Source organism: Pundamilia nyererei, unplaced genomic scaffold (genome assembly GCF_000239375.1).
Source record: "Pundamilia nyererei isolate P.nyererei 1_Seehausen unplaced genomic scaffold, PunNye1.0 scaffold00011, whole genome shotgun sequence".
NCBI lineage: Eukaryota > Metazoa > Chordata > Actinopteri > Cichliformes > Cichlidae > Pundamilia > Pundamilia nyererei.
In genome coordinates this window covers 4,654,887-4,675,016 of record NW_005187412.1, presented here as the reverse complement: position 1 = coordinate 4,675,016, position 20,130 = coordinate 4,654,887, and the positions used below count along the sequence as shown (strand labels likewise).

Genomic DNA, 20,130 nt, shown 5'->3' with positions numbered 1-20,130 from the left:
AGGAAATAAACTCTTGGGCTAAACTACGCAAGGATGAGAATAAGAATGAAAGATTTGTTTGTACCATTTGCCAGTGAAACCTCTTCCACTACAGAGTAAATAGTGGTTGCTGGTTGTCCTTCTGTGCTGTGACTTAGGAAGGCTCCCACAGACAATAAGCTGCTCACAGGCTGATGACTAAGGAAGGCAACCCGTGGAGGAGTCGTTATGGCAACAGAAGCTTGCCAAATAGACTGTGTTGAAATTGGACAAGTGTGAACACACAATCAATACCCCCCCACACTGCCATATGACATTTTAGGCAAAGGACCTTTTGCAGTAAAATTATGCTCACGGTGGACAACAAGGTCAGCTGAACACGTCGCACTGTCTCAGCACCCGCGCACAACTCTATCAGTCAAAATATCCCCAAATCCACTGAATCATGTGTCCCAGTGCTTCCTCTTGTCTGCTAAAGCGTGGTGCTTAAAGTTAAAAATAAAATGGCTTCTTTAAACAGAGATGCTGGAAATTTACTGGTGATTTTATTCAGTGGTGGAAACTTTATATTAACAACATGACATGAACATCTGCATGGTTAACTTTCTAAAAATGTGTCTTAAGCATTACAAAACTGTTAGTGAAAACTAAATATGAAACCATACCAATCATCTTCTTCCTCGTGAACTAATTTCAACTTTGTCAGAGTCAAGTATACGGCGCCGGCACAGCTTTGTAACGAGCCCCGACTTCTGCTCGACAAAAGGTGCAGCCTGTGTTATGTTAGGGAGATAAAAGCATATCGAGTGTACTTTGGTGAGGAGCCGACTCTAAAGCGTTAAACCGTCCTGATTTCTTGGCACTTATTTCTGAACAAGGCAAAATGACAATGTGGTGCACGTCTGATGAATCCGTTTTCTCGTTTTCAATAAATACGCAGCAGCTACATGAGAAACAGAAGATGGGCAGCAGTAACAACACACAAAACATTTAAACAATGTAGCTCTGAATACACTATAAAGAGGGAGGTCCTTGTACAGGGCCGGTAATACTTGTTCTGACCAGGTACGTCAGGCGTACCCGTGTAAAGATACATGTGCAAAACATCATGATTATCTGTTCAACAAAAGACAACTTGGTAACAGAACTCCAAACGATCCAAGTTTGGCACATTTTGAAGTGTCCACATCATTTGTTCCGTCGACAGTCGTCCATCCGTAAGGTGCCAATGCTCTGTCAGACGTTTTTTTAAGCATCACACAAAAGTTTCTATGAACATATATGACGGGTAAAAGATATGAGGAGAACAGGATGTTGCTCCGCTATTAAGTTTTAGTTTTTGGTAAGGCAAAAAGGGTGTTTCCGCCATTAGCAGTCGAGAATGGCAGAGAGCAGAGCCATGACAGCCACGCCACAGAAAATGAGCAGTACCTGCATCAGGGAGTGTCTGGAAAAGCAAACAAAAAGATAATAAAACTTTAGACATTGAGACTAATTTGAGCACATTAAAGGAAACCATCTGCCCTTTTTGAAACCACAGAGCCAGTTTTCCATTCCTTGCTAAGTTTTATTCTACTAAACGATCGGTCACAAACTACACACTGGCTCTTTCAGCCATCTCCAATGTCTCCCCCTGTGGCCTCGAGCAAAAACTAGATTAATATGGAGCATAGGAATAAAAAAATGGCCATTTGTTTTAAGGGTGTGCAACCAAAGGACTGATAAGCTCATGCCATGGCAAGGAGTCCATTACCCATCATAAGAATGACTACCACTCCTACAATCCTCTATTCTGATTCCTTTGCACAAACACAGGTAGGACTGAAACTGTCCTGCAGAGCTTTAAATAGCTGCTTTGTTACAAAGCTAGCCTCCCCCCCCCCCCCCCCCCTCCCATAAAAAGGCTAATATATGCTTTCCTTTTACTTCACACTTATAAAAAAAAATAAAGTAATTTGTTATTTCAGTTCTATAATTTCATATACGCATCAAAATCAAGATGTTGCTATAATAAAATGCTACTGCAACTAAAAGCAGTTAGGTGTGTCAAAAGATTTCAATATTTAAACCTATTTGTGATGTTGATAGGCTTCTTTATATTAGGCTGAAGCATGTTTTCCATGCATTTATTTTTGGTTAAACAACAAATAAACAAACAAGACCCCACTCTGGCTGTTTTGATAGTAAATGCTGGTGTCCCATGTATTAATCCATCTTGGCTCACATTATTGCCAAAGAACACATAAAGATGTGTATAAATATACATGTGGTGTGAGTCAAAGCCGGACGTTCGGTTTCCGGCAATACCAATCACAGATGAACATCTGTTTGTGAAAACATGCAAATTATTAAAACAGATAAAAACAAACAAACAAACAAACATGTGATTTAAAATAATTCTTCTTGTTTGAAATCCATTCGACATGCTGGTTAGACCCCAAGAATAATGCTGTTGATTTCCTCAGTAGCAGTAAAAGCACTTTAATAAAGGACTTCTTTAATAAACATCCATCATACCTGAAACTGGATTCCTCGAGAAGGTCAGGCACTACATTCACCAGGGCTATATAGAGGAAGCCTCCAGAAGTGAAAGGCAATATCCAGCTACTGGCATTTTCTAGGCACAATATGAAAGTCTTCTTACTGAACATGGCGACTGTAAAATGCACTCCAGTTATTAATAATGCGTTTGCTTGTGTGTTGTGTATTGGCCCCATCCTACCTGTGCCTTTTGGTGACTGAGCGCACAGAGCGAAGAAAGCTCCGAGGACCCCAACCAGTGCTGTAGACAGCTGCATGCGAGCAGCACTCCATCTGTCAAACCCGGCCCTCAGCAGAATGGCAAAGTCCCCCACCTGCAGATGATGATGTTACCCACATAAAAAAATGGGTAAACATTCAGCGTGTTTACAAACACTAGAGCACTTCCATTCTTCCGATACGCCTTAAGCAAAGTAAACTGTACAATTTAGCAACAACTCAGATCCTCACCTCGTGTGGGATTTCATGGAGCAGGATTGCGAAGGTGGTGAGGAACCCAACCTGCAAGAAACGTATCATTAGTGCTGCTTTGTCCTACACAAAGAGCCTAAAGAAAACCACAACTGAGTCAGGTATGCGTCAATTATTTCTTGTTTTGTTTTTAGCATGAATTAGACAAAATCTCAGCAGATCACTATAAGTGAGCTTAAATTTTTTTGGCCAGTTAAGGAAAAATGAAAATCTCATGAAACAAAAAATGTAGTTCATACATCAGTAAGGTCAAGTGACAGTGAAGGTAACTTAAGCTGTTTTAGGCTTTAAAAAGCTAAAGTGATAGCAGCAATGACCACCTGCTTTTGAAACAAGACCTCATTGATCTGAGGGAAGTTGACAAATTTATAAAGTCCTGATTATTTCATTCTCAAAATAAATATGTTGAAAGCACGATCATAGACCAGTATGAATGAAAAAAATTGCTAATTTTACACTGTGCTAAATGCACAACGAGTAAACAGAAGACACTGGTGAGATGTCTTGTATGTGCATGTTTGAGACATTGAGTTAACTTCCTCTCTGGCACACGGATCCATAGTTCACGCTGCTTGCCTTATGTCTCTCCAGCTGGACTCCCATCCCACTGCTACAAATATACAATAACTTACTGAAGCGATACAAATTCATGTTACTGCAGTTTGGAGTGCAGATTTTTTCAATAAGACCGTAATGCACCAACTCAAAGGCTGCTCCCACAAGCCGAGGCCGTATATTTCTTCAATTTCAGACACTGTTTCGTCGTTTGGAATAATTATTATTGTATTTTGTATTAAAGTATTTATTATTCAACCTTTTGAAGTGCAAACAACCAACTTTGTATCACACTTACCCACACTCAGTGGACATTATGTTACTGAGTCTGATGTTTCCTCCTCTGAGGTTCCAATAACAAACCACTGACATGTATTTATAACGCTGTGAAAAAGTATTTGCCCCTTTCTGACTTCTTTTTTTTTGGTGCATTTTTGTCACACTTACACGTTTGACATCAGATAACCTGAGTAAAAACAAAACACTTTTTAGACGATGATTTTATTTATGCAAGTGGGGAAAAAAGCTACGAGGTGGTTGAATTATTTGTGATTAACCACTCAGTTTCACTTGCCATACCTGCAAAGTGAAGCAGGTTAAAAGATCACCAAAAGTAACATATCAAGTGCGACAAATTAAGAAATCGTGAAGGGGAAAATATTTCGGTGCATTGTATAGTTTGTACATTATACTTGTATAGTGTAAAACATAAGGCTTTTCCCCCCTACTTATATTAAAATCACTCAGGAATTAAATGTTTAGTTAAATGTTTTTACACTGACAGAAACGGCACTTTCACTTGTCAGGGCCAGTTCGATGAAAACAGAGTAAAATGTGTGTCTTCAGACAAATATTGCTTCTTGTTCAAGAAACAGAATTTGAGGGGCTGCTACTCGACAGTCAACATTCAAATACAGTATCTGAAAAGCTTCCATTATAATTATAAAAGAGTCCAGCATCAGCTACTGCACTGTATTTACAGTAACCAACTGTCAGTATGTGACTGCAACTTCAGGGAACATCGGCAATTATATTGTAAAACCAGGAGTTCTTTCATGAATATGCATGCAGGAGACTAATTGTGAATAATCACATTCTCACAAAACTACTTTGCTGAATCAGTGTGGTTTTGAATTTGCATATTTTCAGCACAAAACTATCCAGATAAACTAAAACAAGGCGCCGCCACTGTTTTAAAGCACACTTTCGAGACTGCCACAACTCTGTTGCCATATTGGTTAGCTGGCATAAAGCACACATAGAGCTTGAGTTATTACTGGACCCAAAATAATAACTGCATCTGAAACCAAGAGCAAAATAAAGAGCAAGCACCTGAGCTTGAAAAAGCAAAGCCGCTAATATTACATGCAGAGTACTTTAGATGTAGGACAAGCTGTTGGCTTTTGTGTGTAAACTACAAAAGAGGTGTCACCTTATCTTACCTTTTTGCTAACCAGGAAGCTCCCAGATACTGCCAGCCCATGGGTGAAGTTGTCAATGCAATTGGCGAGTAGGTTTAGGTATCCACTCATCTGTGACACAGAACACATGACACATATGTCACTGTTAGTCACATTACTGCATATTAGTCAGAACTGAGAAAACAGCAGGAATGGATCACTTCTGTTACAGCACAGCCTCGGCAGAACTCCACCGCAACATTACATCCATGACGTAAAGTGTAGATGTTTACAAAGTTTACTTTGTGGACCACATACAACTAAAAAAAACTATTCTGGAAAATAAAAATAGTTTCTAGTTGACTAAATGCTCGAGACATCTAGAAAATAATTAGCGCAATTTCAGTGTCTTTAGTGTCTCAGTGTTTTTCCACATTTAGTCAGTCTAATCTCACCATAAACAAACACATGAACAGGCCTTGGGTTATGTCCAGATGTCTCCAAATCTGACTTTGGTGAAATTTTTCCATGATGCGACTTATTCTTGCAACACTTTTTTTTTTAATGGTGCAATAAAGCAGATTTTTTTTGTTTTTTAAATTTCTTCTCTGGAGCTCTGGCCGACCAAAGTTCAGTCTTATCTAACACATGTTTGACACCCACGCCACTGCGAACGAATAAACTAAACATAATAACACATAAAAAGATTTTGGTGATTAACTCTTGACTTTCTCTGCCAACTTTCTTGTTACCGTCTCCAAAAATAAATTGTTTATTATGCTGTCACTAAACACTCCCTGGTTCAAAAAACTCAGCGCTCCAAGCATGATATGTGGGGAAAGTGGAACAGCTTTGTTTTTCAGTAAGCTCCTGCTTTGTCTTTCAAGGATCCCAGTATTTATTTGCACATACACAAATTGCATGTAAATGCAAAAGCAATGTGGTCCAATTCCCGGCTTGTATACCGCCACCAAACAAACTCTATACACAAAATGGAAAACAAAATTTTTAAAAAATTAGTTACAAAAAGTTATGACTTTATACTTTTAGCTCAGTTGTGATCTACCCATTTTCACAAATCAAGGTATGTTAAATATACACACAAAAACACATAAAGACAGACAGACACCTCCCCAGTGTATTCATCAGACTGGTCATATACTGGTGGAAACCCTTATGTATGGGATCACATTTGATCAGATATTAAATTGGTATTACTAACCTTTAAAATCTTTAATACATACGCTATATGTGTAAACAGCAGCACAATCTGTTTGGTGCAAGTATACAAGCTGCGAATGGCACCCCATTGCTTTTGCATTTACGCACGATTTAAGTATGTGCAAATAAATATTTACATACTTGAAAAAGGTAAAGAAGAAGCTTATTGAAAAGGGAAAGAAAAAAAAAGAAAACTGGTCCACTTTCACTACATATCATTCTTGTTGCAGTCAGTTTTTAAACGACAGAATTGGATAGGGCGCACCATGTCCAATACAGGGTTGTGACTGAGGGTGAAGTCATATCCCAGCTGTCACAGGATAGGGCAAGGTACACTCTAGGTACACATAGGTCACCTGCCTATCACAAAGCTAACAAAGAAAGACTGACAACCTTGCACACTCCACCTACAGCCAATTTAGAATCATCACCTGGCTGAATATTAGTAGTTATACCTAAATTATTACAATTAGCAAATTAATAAGAAAACACAGCCCAAGCCACCCTAAGAATTCCTCTATACACACCTCGTGAGGTGAGGACAACCATGTAATTTAAGACACTTTCACTGCAATTTCAATAGGTGTTACAAGGGGCCATAACACCCCCTTAAAAGGGTTTATTTAGGAGAAAAATACATTTTGTAATAATTATACCTGTTATCATAGTTGCTGCTGGTGCATTACTGAGGACCAGCTTTGAGGCAACTATGAATGCTATAGCCATGAGCAGGGATATGGTCCACTCAGCAAACCCCAGCTGGGAAACCCACCCAAAACGAACTTGTATTAGCTACACTTCATTGCCCCCTTCTTAAATAAGGATCTGAAACCTAAATAACCAAGTCCCATCATACTTCACACACCTCAAAGTAGGGCAGGGCAATATGGCCAAAAATATTTATCACAATATATATTTGAAAATTTGCGATAATGATATAACTGATGTGAGACAAAATACTTCACAACTCCACAACTTTAGAAGTGCAAAAAATCCCCATCACTTTATTTTCAACAGCTGTTTTTAACAGTGCAAATGCAAATTTTTTGCTGACAGCTTAACCAAAAGGCACTTTTGGTTAAACATGCAAGCGGACCGGAAATAACGACAGTCTGCTTGCATGTTCTACAAAAAAAAGAAAAAAAATTGCTTTGGTTGCCATCTGACAGACAAAAACGAAACCAGTTCCACATCACTGAAGTGCACGTTTTTAAAAAACAATTCTGGTTAATCTGTTTCATTCAACGATCCGCTTTTGCCCTTCTCATTCTCCTTCGCCGCTATGCTTTTTCCGCCATGTGTGTATGAAAACAAAGGCACTGCGCAGATAAGACTGAACTTTCCTTTGTGTCCTCTCTCACCCTTAGAAGGACCCTCACTCAGCCTGGCTCTGGCTGAGATCTCAAAAAAGGAGTTCTTCATCCCCACTGTCGCCATGTGTTTTGCTCATAAGGAATCGTTATACGCTTGAGGTTGTGCATCTATACAATCCATTGCACGATGAGATAACTATTGTTGTGAACGGGCACTATATGAACATTTTTATATTGAATTAACCCATTATTTATGTTACCAACCAGCTTATGAGACATTTTAAAATGTAGCCTATACCCTAAAAAATAAAATTGTTAGAGAAAAAGGCATTGCAAAGGACCCACAACAGAGTCGTTCTACAGCAGAACTGATTATGCAAGTCTCTCTTCCTGGTTTCACTGAACCAACTACGTTGCTATTTATTACTCAGTTGGAGAAAGTAAATTATTTTTTTCTTTAAATGTATTTCTTACATAAGCAAACCATGTCAAATTCTTACCCCAAGTGATGCCCCCATCTTTCATCATTTTCTGTCTTTTTGTTAACCGGGATATGTTTTGGTTGTCAGCCTTACCTTGATTTTCTTTGATCCTTCCTGCAAACTCTGCTTGGAGGATTTCCATGACTCAGCATGGTGCCTGTTACTGAGTGATACCACTGCTTTTCCACTGAAAACTGAATTAGGCTGTGTCTGTGGAGGGAAAAAACGGAAGGGGGGGAGAAGGCACAAATGAACACATCTTCTCAACAAGAACTTAAAAAAAAAACAAAAAAACAAAACTCATTTAAAATACAGTTATGGTCAAAACAGTAAGGAAATGGTAATGCCTGAATCCCACAGTGGGGTAAACAGTCATGTTACTGCTGCTCCTGCCGTGTGTCAAACAGTTCACCCACAGGCAGCTTAACAGCTGGTAAAACATTCTCATTATATTTTGACCTTCTTACATTTGCGCTAATAAGCAGTCATTTGTACTTTTCATTTGTTTTCTCAGAAACAACGAAATCTCCTTTAAATTCGACTGCCGCTCCATCATGTTTACATTTTCATATTATAAACAAAACAGAACGAGAGAGCGAGAACCATTCATCTTAGGCTATAGGGTTTGTTTTCCGAGAACAGCCAGCTTCCTTGTCCCATTATTCAGAAACCACTTACGCTGCCATTTAAACTGATAGTCAAATTAAATGAGAGGGAAATAGGCTGCTGACTGCTGGTCGCCGAAAGGAAATTTTTGCTCCATGTGTACGATTGAAGCATGAGGAAGTAATAAAGCGTGATGAATTTTGGGGGGTTATCAATCTCCTCCAACAGATTGGAGCTAAACTGTCGGTGCCAAATAGTCTGAGTTTTGCCTAATGAGAAATTCAAAATGACCTAAGAAGCCAGAAAGTGATAAAAATCCTATCTTGACATTTTCCATTTGACTCTGAGGCTCTCCACGCGTTTGTTCGTTCTTCTTAAACACTGACCCAATTAGAGTCAAGAAATTTAGTTCAGCTTGTTATACTTTTTGCTTCCTATGGAAAGATTTGCCACACAATATTATCAGAGAAAACACCTATAACCACCTTCTCGTTCTCTCATTTCCCGTCTCTTGCTGCCTGTGTCTATAAGTTGAGTATTATCCTTTGGACACTCAAATGGCTAAAGCAGCTGCTACACCCCAGCGCTATAAATAGACACCAGTGGAGGAGCTGAGCCATGGACTCCAATCTTCTCCCTCAATAGCAATAGAAAGATAAGAAAGGGAATGAGGCTGCCTTTACAAACATACTGCTATCAGCCAGTGTGTTTGTCACTTTATATTATCTCCATCTAACCCCTAAACAATAAACTTAAACAACTAAGAATGCTACAGTATTTAAAGTTAATAGTTCATTTATAGATATTTAAATAATAACTATGAATAGTTGTTTTTTAAACCAGTTCACATAAATGCCACGTCTCATGTAGGTGAGGTTGTTCATGGGTAAACATATATGTTTACCTACAGGCGATGGTAAAGGCAGAATTCAGATGAATACACATATAAGGTGTTGTGAAAATGTGTTTGCCTCCTTCCTGATTTCCTATTTTGTTGTATATTTGTCACACTTAAATGTTTTAGATCATCAAAAAAATGTAAATATTAGACAAAGATAACACAAGTAAACACAAAGTGCAGTTTCTAAATAATGTTGTTTATTATAAAAGGGGAAAAAAAAATGCAAAGCTACCTTTTCCCCCCACAAAGACAGAGCAGACACTCGCTTTGCTTTCATGCACATATGCCCAAATTTATCACCCCAGATACATCGGTATCTGTATTGTCTGATTTCTGCAAATGATTTCTGATTTCTGATGAGATGACTCAGGAGGGGTGGGTTATTTTTATCCTCCCATGAGGCTCTGTGGAATCACCAACGGCCAACAGTGTTGTGGAAAAAGTATTTGCCCCTTCCTCATTTCTTGTTTTTGCACATTTGTCATGCTTACATATTTAAGATCATTACATTACAATAATGCGGTTTTAAAATTACTATTTCATTTATTAGGGGAAAAAGCTATCCAAACCTGATCTCCCTTGTTAAATTATTAATTCTGACTAACCACATTTTGTGGAAAATTGATTTCAACTCCACTAGGTCCCACCCAGCCCAGATTAATGCCAGAACTGTTGAATCACTTGTATAGATGCTGTGTGACAAAATAGCTCAGAAAGCAGCTTAGAAAGAAAATCATTGACATCTTTCAGTCTGGAAAGAGTTACAAAGCCACAATAACTAGAGAACTGCAGTTAAGATCAGAGGTCATGACTGAACAATAAGAAAGAGACTGAGCAAAAATGGCATCCACAGGAAAGTTCTAAGCCAAAAAAAACCCTGCTGGGCAAAAAGAACACAAAGGCTTGTGTCACATTTGAAGCTGGAATAACTTTGGAATAACCTGGATGACTTGTCATAAATGCTGGAACTATGAATTCTGCTCTCCACCTGAACATCCTGAAGGAGACTCTCCGAACATCAGTTCATCCCCTGAAGCTCAAGCACTTGGGTTATGCTGCAGTACAATGATCTGAAACACACTAGCAAGTTTACCTCTGTAAAGTGACCTAGTCAAAATCTTGGACTTAAATCCAATTGAGATGCTTTGGTGTGACCTTAAAAATGCCGTTCATGGTCGAATACCCTCCAGTGTGGCTGAAATAAAACAATTCTGTAGAGTGAGCTACAATTCCTCATTGCTATTTACCACAAACACTTGATTGCAGTTCTTGTTGCCAAGGGTGGCACAACCAGTTATCAGGAGCACATACTTTTTCACAGCACTGTTTGGCATTGCAGCCAGACACCAGAGGAACGTATCATTATAGTAGTGCTATCCAACCTCTGAAAAAATGTGCGGCCCAGACGTGCAAATAAAGAAGTGCACGGATGAAAAAGGGACGCACACACAACGGGAGTTTATTTCTCACGTCCAGCGTGAAGAAATGTTTGCACACTGATATAAGCTGAGGGATTTACCCAACCATAATAATAAATGCTAATTAGTGAACATAAGTAGCTGGATATCAGATAAAGAGCTACAACGTTGAGTCACGATATTTTTCGGCTCTTTAATTAGGGGTCCAGATACACAAGTGTATGTGCAAGTACAACCTTATGCTCTAATTTTAAAATCAGTCCAAAAGTCAGTTTTATCCTCCTGTTGTCTCTCATTTGATGTTAGGTATGAGGGATCAGTGTAGCTGCACCACATACACACCAATTTCAAAGTGCGCAGAAGTCCAGACCCAGTCACATCTGCTGGGAGCGTCACTTACATGTAAAAGTGCAGCACGAAAGCATAGCTTGGCAGATTAAATTGATCATGAATCTCAGAATAATCACAATATTAATATAAAGCATCAATTTGGAAATGAGATAAAAATCGACCTGACTGTCAAGCTACCCCAAATCACTTTGATCATCATAACCCTATTACTCAGCTGTACGACATGTAGCTGTCCTCCCCTCTGTGCTGATAGTAGTGCGGACATGAGCAGTGTTTGTGTAATTTGTTAGCCTGTTAAATACAACGCTGGAAAACTGGCAACAATGACCCTGTCCAATATACAAATCCTTACAAATGAGCAAATTAAAGAGAAGACATAAAAATCCATCTCTGACAGCACAGTGATGCTGTTAGCATCGTTAGCTTTCTGTGTGGACTTTGCTTGCTCTTTCTGTGCCTATTGGGGTTCTTCCCAGATCCTCCAGGGTGAACTGATGCTTCTAAATTGGCTATAGATGTGAATTTGAATTCTGTCCAGTATCTGTCCCCGATTTGGTCAAATAGCTCACAAAATGGATAGATGGCTATTTCTCTCTCACTGAACAAGAATGCCGATGTGCATATTTCCCAAAATCTCAAGCTGTTGGTGAAAGCGTCATGTGATGTTTCAGTCATAGAAAAAAACTGGCAGAATTATGCTGACTGAACACAAATGCATTCTGCACCAAGCATACCAATGAAAAGATAAATATGTGAAGGCTTGTATTGACATGTGTGTGCGCAGCACTGAGCATATTCTTCTGAAAACGCAGCATTTCAGCAGAAATACTTACAGCCGAGTTAAAATTCAGGTCAGAAACTGAAGTGGAGTTCTTGGGGCTGTCTTGGTCTGGGAACATTTTCTCCAGGAGCAGGAAGGCCAGCAGACCGATGATTACCCACAAGCCTTGTGTCATGTAGTGGTTTTGTTTACCAGCTGGAAGGGTAGCAAACAGACTGCAAATAAGGCTGAGAGAGCAAATACACTTCATAAGATGCTTCAGGAGAAGCAGACTGTTAACAGTGAAAGCAAGCTGGTGTCTAAATATTACAATGATAGTAAACATTATTAGCAATTATAGAAGAATAGGTCAAATTGAATAGAGGTGGTGAAGGCACTGGTGGAAAGGAGACCCACCTGAAGAGCCAGAGAGCTCCCAAGCCTCGGGAAGTAGGTGGAGGAATACATCACCCAGGAGACCACCAATAGCAAAGCTCAAGAGCTGTTTCAGCTTATGGCATCCAGCTGACAAAACACACACACACAAAATATCAAGGTAACAATTATTTTGCAGAGTAAAAGTTATAAATAATTTTATACAATTTTCCTGTTTTTGGTTTACAATTACAAGCACAAACTGATTCCACTTTCCACTCATCAACTAATCATTTTGTCACAAGAGACATTAATACACAAGAGAATCTCTGGCTCACCTTACTAATATTAACCATGCTTACTCACGCGCCACGTTTTTATTCCTGAGGAGTTTCCTTGGTAATGACTAATGTCTCACAGCCTAAAATACACATTTGGCCTGCCACGTTCTTTAGGGTGGGGCACCTGAAAGAGGCCTCAGACTGACCTACAATAACATGTCTAGTTACTGAAGCTCAACAGTAAAAACCTCTCTCACTCTTCAACCATATGTTAACTGGTTAAAATTACAGGCAGGTATTGTAAGGGTACATTACTGCCTGCCAGGGATGGGTACTAATGCCTGGTGCTAAACAGGCAATGGGGTGAAATGTTAAATAATGAATAAGCTCTGACGTAATTGGTTCTGCTCTCAGGACTGGGGGAGGATGTAATGCATTTTCACCATTTCCAATCTAGAAACTTCTCTTGTAGACTGCGTGCGAGGCCCACTGGCACAATGCTGCACATGTATCGAGACCCTTCGTTTAATAACAACCACAAACGAGAATGCAACGTACAAAAATGTGTCTAGAATTCAACACCACTCACTGCCACAAGCGCTTGCAAGTCTTTTCTTGTCAGGGCAGAAATGACTAATATCTTGAAATATCTAGCGGACATCACTTACTGATAATGTCGTTTTCCACTGCCATGTCCAAAACAAGGAAAATACTGCATGTGACTGCACAACTCAGTATTTCTCATTGAAAATCCACTGCACAAGTAGTGCCAGATCTATTAGTCTCAGATGTACAAAATTTTGGTTCCAATTAGAAAATGTCGGTACGTGAATAAGTTAGACTAAGGTGCTAAACATCACAGTGCCTCGGTGCAGCCTCACAGAGCTGTTGGTCCGGCTTCCATTTTCCCGCCTATCGGGCATTTCTCCTTTCATTTTTATTTGGTGTGGACCTGGGTGACCTTTAGACTGACAGTTTGAGAGTCTTTCTGTTCAGTATGGTATTTTAATGCCTCGTGGCAGGGGGGTGGAATCATTATCATGAGGTCACCACAGGAGACGATCTGTTTACCAGGAAGCAGCAGTTTTCCAAAAGGTTTGAGTACCCTTCACATTAAACCATGAGGAATGTGCAGCTGGGTTTAGGAGAGGCTGACCAGAACTACTTGTTGATTATACCGGGATTTATTATTCAACAGCTGGAAATCTGGAGATTTTAGCTATATCGTTGTAAGAAGCTTTGAGAATCAGCGATGCCAGGTCAGACTTCTGTAACTGTAACATACTTCCTTGATTCACTACAAGCATTTGAAGTCTGAACTCTTGTCCTTTAAAACACTGCCATCTCGGTTTATGTTGACTATTGACTATACTATTGTCAAATGTATTTTTGAGCAAGTAAAAAGGATTATAAATCTAAAAGTTTTGGCCAATTGGTGACAACTAGGGACAAATAACCCTCTAGGGAATGCCCAGACTGGTCAGCGAACTTTTATGAGAATACACATATTTTTGGTTGGCAGATGGTCACCAAGCAGTCTCTACACCCATGTGACTGAGGTCTTCCATATTTACATCACCAAGTAACAATGCAATGCCATAAAGCCCCGCAGAGCAATTATTTAGTGTGCCCTCAAAGAAAGAATGATAAAACGAAATGTTCTCTTGTTGGCTGCAAGACCAAACACAAGACTGCTCATGCATTCCTCGACATCAGAGCAACTGAAGACTCAGTGGGCGACTTTTACTGTAATAGCTAGGTTAGCTCAAGAGAAATCTTTTTATGTTTAAGGTTAACAACATCCAGCGTGACAAGGGTTACCATCTGTTGTCTTCATTCTGTGTGCATGTTGATTATATTTAATACAATTACAGTCCCGACAACTGTGTTATTGTTTACGTGTGTTTTGTTTGTTTTCACTGTTTCATGTTTTCACTGAGCATGAAACAGTGACACAAACGCAGCCCATTAAAACAGGTGCACCCTAGCTTTTGTTATGCCAAATGACCCTCACAGCATTGTCTATTGTGTCACCTACACAAATATGTGTGATCGGCTTCTCTTGCATAGCGTCACATATGGTAAATGTCTATGCAGTTTTATCATTGCAGTTATAAAATACATGTTATAATATAAATAATGCACAGGCATACTGATGTTGCACATCGTCTCTCTCACCTTCTGTTTTGAGGGCTGCTCCAGCTTCAATGGGAATGACAAGAAGGGGGAAAATCCCACTGAGGCCTACAGCAACAGAGCCCACGAGAGACAGGAGCCAAATATGAGCACGCTCACTGGCTAAGAAGTCTGCTACTGCCTGGAGGCCTGGGAGGTCATCTGTCAGGCTGGGGCCTGGTCCTGCAGCTGTGGCCGTCGCATGAGCCATAACTGTTTGTGTCATCTTCTGGTTGCTCGATGCCCCCCTGGAGGTCAGCATCAGCAGGGCAACCGGGATAAACAGAGCCGCTACAGCCCAGCTGGGCCTCCAGTAACGTCCACCTTTCATCCGTTCCAAGGTCCGAAAAATACTTGCAACCAGTAATTCTGTAAAGGAAGGAAACTATAACAAAAACAGGTCTTCTCTGTAGCTTATAAATGTACTTTTAAAACAACAACAACAACAAAAAACATATAATTAAACTGAAAACTTCTAAAACCTTTCAAAACGGTTAATCTTTGCAGCTGAGTAGATGGAATTGGTGTTTCTGCTGCATTTTTTTTTTTATTTTTATAATAAAATAAAATGAAAAATGAACAGAAAGATTGAAACACAATCTACAAACATCCTTCTGAAGAACAGCGATTATTTCCATGGAACAATTTCTTAAAAGTTATAAATCACACACAGTACTGTGAAAAAAATCTTGAGTCACCCCTCATTTCTTTTTATTTCGCTCAAAGGAAGCCAGGCTCTCTCAAGCTATTTCAAAATGTGTCCACTCATTTTTCAGCCCAGTTCTTGACCCTTAACATTTTCATAGGACTTTTTTTTTTGAGCCAATTAACACTGACCTATGAAGCATAAAAAGAGATTAACAAGTGTTCTGTTTACACATATCGGACAACTTTTAACCAGAAGTAATTTCAAATTATGTCTTTAGTCAGTTCCAAAAAAACATAATTTGTTCCAGTTTCTTTAACAGAATCTAAAAACAACAAAGATTTCACAGTTTGCCAAGCATAAAAAGTTTGTTTGGTTTTTTTTGCACTAGGAAGGTGATTCCCACAGACCTAATACCGTAAAACTTCACATATCTCAGTATGGTATGAAGAGAATCCTTAACAATTTGAGAAAACTGGACAAGTGGAGGACAAAAGAAGAAGTGGGAGGCCTAAAAACTGTCTATAACGGATGGAACAGTATCTAAAAATCATGTCCTCAAAAAGAAAGAAAGAAAGAAAGAAAGAAAGAAAGAAAGAAATTATTCCCAAAGAGTAATGTCTTTAAGACATATATAAAAAAAAGAAAGAAAAAAACCACACACACACCAAAGACCTGACACAGGACCTAAGATGATCCCGGTACTGTTCACTGAAGGCTCACCAGAAATGACCTCAGTGTAAAGGAAACGGAAAAGCTGAAGTATGTAATTACACATTAACTGGCTGGACAAGTAGTGACAGTAAAATATAGCGATGAATCCAGATATTTAAGTTTTGGTTCAAATCCTCATCAGAACAGAGCGTGACACTAAACAGAGAGTGTCTATATCCAGCTGTAAAACACTGTCCTGGTTTGGAACTGTGTTTCAGTGGTGTTGGGAGTCAAAATTGATGGGATTATGAACGCAGAGAAGTACCATCTGATTTTGATCCATCACGCAATGCCACCTGGAAAGTGTCTGTTTTGCAACACCTTCCATTTCTTTCAGCATGACAATGATGTCAAACACACTGCCAATGAAGTAACAGCATACCTGGATAGAAAAAAAGCACACAAACAGAACAAATAGCAGCAACATTCAAAGAAGAGCTTTGAATGTCTTTCAGGAAGCCTGGAGAACTATTCCTATATTTCCATTTGTGTTAGTATTTAAGTGGAAAAATATTTAGAAATGAAAGGTGACTTTAGACATTTGCCCAGCACTGTAAACCAGGACCAGTATACACTATATACTGTGTATGTAAGTACTGGGGGATGACAGTTTTATTACTGGCGCTGTACGCCACCACAAGAGATCTGAAATTAGACATGTCAAGACGAAACTCAAGTGCAGGTTTTCAGAGTTAAATCCAGGGTTTCATGAAAACTATCATACTAACTATAGATATTAAGATATTACTGCCATTTTTTATTGCCTCAAAAAAAAACTTAAATAAAATCATTCTAAATAATACAAGCTGCTTTTACCTCTTGTTGTCGGTTTACTAGAACTGGGAGCACTGATCCAAATATCAATAGTATCAATACCAATGGTGGTTAACACCTCAAACATGCACTATGAAAAATGTCTGAAACTTTTTGTGTTGACTGTCACATCCATTGTATTTATAACCTATTGAACTTTTAAACACAAGAAGCTGACCTGCTTTAGAGCATTTACAAAAAAACTCCACTTTTAATATGCATGAAAAGATGAAAGGTGTGTTTTGTTACCAAATTATTGTGAAAACTGAGAAAAATAATCAAGTGCTTCAATTTGCTATGATGATACTTTATCTCATAAGTCATAACACACTGAGGTCCACTCCATAAGCTGCCTTGTAGGCTAAAAATATCAGTATTGATATTGATATTTCCAATACCTGCACTGTATTTACTTGATATTTGATTGATACGAAAATTTGCAATCTGGCCGAGCACTACTATTTACAGCATTTACAGCCTGTATCTGTCCACAGCTTTTGTCCACTAACAAAAACGAGACTATAAATTATAGAGCTGTAATTCATAAACCCTTCCTATAATTTGTATATACAAGAATACCCTCAAACATAAGCCAAGAGTATCCCTGTATTTATTAGGATAAACTGTAACTTAAATATGGTGTTAGGTAACAGTAGCACTACACATACTGGTCCCATTAAAACATCTGTGGATTTGATTTTTACTCAACTTGCATCAATAAATAGAAACTTTTTAAACTCTCGGTAAACACTGGAGGCATTAAAAAGACTTTGGCATACATGTGACAAAAGTTCAGCTATGCTGGAGGAAGAAAGTTCCAGAAATAGCAGACAGACTTCCTCCTGGCAGGAGCCTATTGATATTTTTGTACAAGCCTTTTTTTTTTAACAGTGACTGCGAAAAGTTTAAGTGCCTTTAATTTATTATCGATTAATCACATTTTTGCAAGGGGGAAATGTATAACACGTTTACGTCGCTGTTAAACATCCAGTTTGACACTTCCCTGCTTGGGATTTCCCTGGAATTGCAGATTTAAGCAGCACGTAACATACGCAGTTGCGCTGTGATATTAACCGCAGAGAAGATGTAAGGACGGTGGTGAAAAAAGTCGCAAGCAGTGCGGCAACTTAAAAAAAAAGCGGTTAACTCAAAGTTGTGTCAGCCAAGTTTACACTTGGGGTCTGGTTAGCAGGCTAACGTTAGCCCGTAAACGTGCAGACGCCACAGCTACAGAGATTAGCCTCGCTGACACGCAGTCACTTCACATTAAAGCTAACCCTGCTATAGCTAGCACCAATTTCACAAACTTACAGATGGCGTCAGCGGTCAGGAAACCAAAACAAATAGCAGTCAGCGTGTGGCTTTTTTTATTTTATTTTATCTCTAATACCTTGTGATTTCGGCAATCTTTGCACCAGTGTGTCCCTGCCATCCAGGCCGGCTTGATAAAATGCAGGCTGAGTTCCTCCAGACTCCAGCTGCTGCTGCTCCTGCAGACAGGGATCCGTTAGCTGCAGCGCACCAGAGACTGCGGGTCACCGCGGCTTCCCCAGTCTCCGAACCATACGCTGCTCCAGACAGCCACGTATCAGGATCATGGAGGGGAAACATAAACAACAGAGGAGAGGCACAGCATGGATCCCGCCCCACCAAAACGCTCCAGGAAGTAACTTTATTGCCCCCCTCCCTTCTTTCACTCGGGACCCCTAAGCTCTCTAAATCAAGGCCAAATATCAGCATACTTTTCTTGCTCGGGTATTTTTATTTTTACTTCAGTGAAATGGCGGGATGTAACTAGATACCACTAGCACAAAAAAATCAAATCCTAACCCAAAAGAATTGTATAATTGGTAAGAGTGTTTGAAACAGATTTCAGAATCGACTGATCCGATTAGTCGAACAAAAAAAAGATTATTTGCATCAAATATAAAAAACATGCCTCCCATGTTTTTCTTTTTTTAATGAGAGTAAACTGAATAAGCATTTGTTTGTTCTGCAAAGTAAGACAAATAACTATTATTGTGCTTTAACAGTTTACACTTTAAGTATATATAATAATAATTTTAATTAGCCTATAACAGAACAGATAATTCATGTTATCTATAAAGAAAAGTTTGGCTACCATCAGTATAGTCCATCACAGGTGTAAAATGTAGAAGAAACAGCTATATACAGTTGTGGTCAAAAGTTTACATACACTTGTAAAGAATATAATATAATGGCTCTACCGAGTGTCCCGTTATTTCTAAAACTTTGATTTTTCTCTGATAGAGTGATTGGAACAGATGCTTCGTTGTCACAAAAAACATTCATGAAGTTTGGTTCTTTAATGACTTTATTATGGGTTAACAGAAAAAAGTGATCACATCTGCTGGGTCAGAAATATACATACTAATTATGGTTACATGTCCCTTAGCCATTTTCACTTCAATTAGGCGCTTTTGGTAGCCATCCACAAGCTTCTGGCAGGCTTCTGGTTGAATCTTTGACCACTCCTCTTGACAGAATTGGTGCAGTTCAGTTAAATTTGATGGCTTTCTGACATGGACTTGTTTCTTCAGCATTGTCCACATGTTTTCAATGGGGTTTAAGTCAGGACTTTGGGAAGGTCATTCTAAAACCTTGGGGTTAAAGGCCTCACCTTTTCTCCTCCAAACATATTGCTGGGCATTGTGGCCAAAAAACTCGATTTTTGTTTCGTGTGACCACAGAACTTTCCTCCAGAAGGTCTTATCTTTGTTCATGTGATCAGCAGCAAACTTCAGTCGAGCCTTAAGGTGCCGCTTTTGGAGCAAGGGCTTCCTTCTTACACGGCAGCATCTCAGTCCATGGAGATGCAAAACACGTATGACTGTGGACAATGACACCTGTGTTCCAGCAGCTTCTAATTCTTGGCAGATCTGCTTTTTGGTGATTCTTGGTTGACTCTTCACCCTCCTGACCAATTTTCTCTCAGCAGCAGGGGATAGCTTGCGTTTTCTTCCTGATCTTGGCAGTGATGAAACAGTGCCATGCACTTTATACTTACAAACAATTGTTTGCACTGTTGCTCTTGGGACATGCAGCTGCTTTGAAATGGCCCCAAGTGACTTTCCTGACTTGTTCAAGTCAATAATTCGCTTTTTCAG

The 20,130-nt window shown here is 39.2% G+C and overlaps 1 protein-coding gene across 3 annotated transcripts; it reads right to left on the bottom strand.

The window, feature by feature from the left end:
• Positions 1–502: 502 nt before the first annotated feature.
• Positions 503–18,699, bottom strand: slc39a13 (solute carrier family 39 member 13). 3 transcript variants are annotated; one of them, XM_013908552.1, is made up of 10 exons: positions 18,393–18,699; positions 14,833–15,214; positions 12,416–12,523; positions 12,072–12,214; positions 8,056–8,172; positions 4,989–5,078; positions 2,971–3,021; positions 2,702–2,834; positions 2,497–2,596; positions 503–1,426 (listed from the first exon to the last, which is right to left on the bottom strand). In XM_013908552.1, the coding sequence occupies exons 1-10, from the start codon at positions 18,432–18,434 to the stop codon at positions 1,348–1,350; spliced, it is 1,245 nt and encodes a 414-aa protein (XP_013764006.1). In that variant the 5' UTR covers positions 18,435–18,699; the 3' UTR covers positions 503–1,347. The 3 variants fall into 3 exon arrangements, with proteins under 3 accessions (XP_013764006.1, XP_013764007.1, XP_013764008.1); XM_013908553.1 differs by having other exon boundaries at positions 8,056–8,166; XM_013908554.1 differs by having other exon boundaries at positions 14,833–15,198; positions 18,393–18,529.
• Between the last annotated feature and the right edge of the window lie 1,431 nt (positions 18,700–20,130).

Coding starts and splice junctions, on each gene's coding strand:
- slc39a13 (XM_013908552.1), bottom strand. CDS start 18,434: ATGGCAGGGACACACTGGTGCAAAGATTGCCGAAATCACAAG. Junction 8,173..12,071: donor ACCTGAATTTTAACTCGGCT/GTAAGTATTTCT, acceptor TTCCCTCCACAG/ACACAGCCTAATTCAGTTTT. Junction 2,835..2,970: donor TCCATGAAATCCCACACGAG/GTGAGGATCTGA, acceptor CATCATCTGCAG/GTGGGGGACTTTGCCATTCT.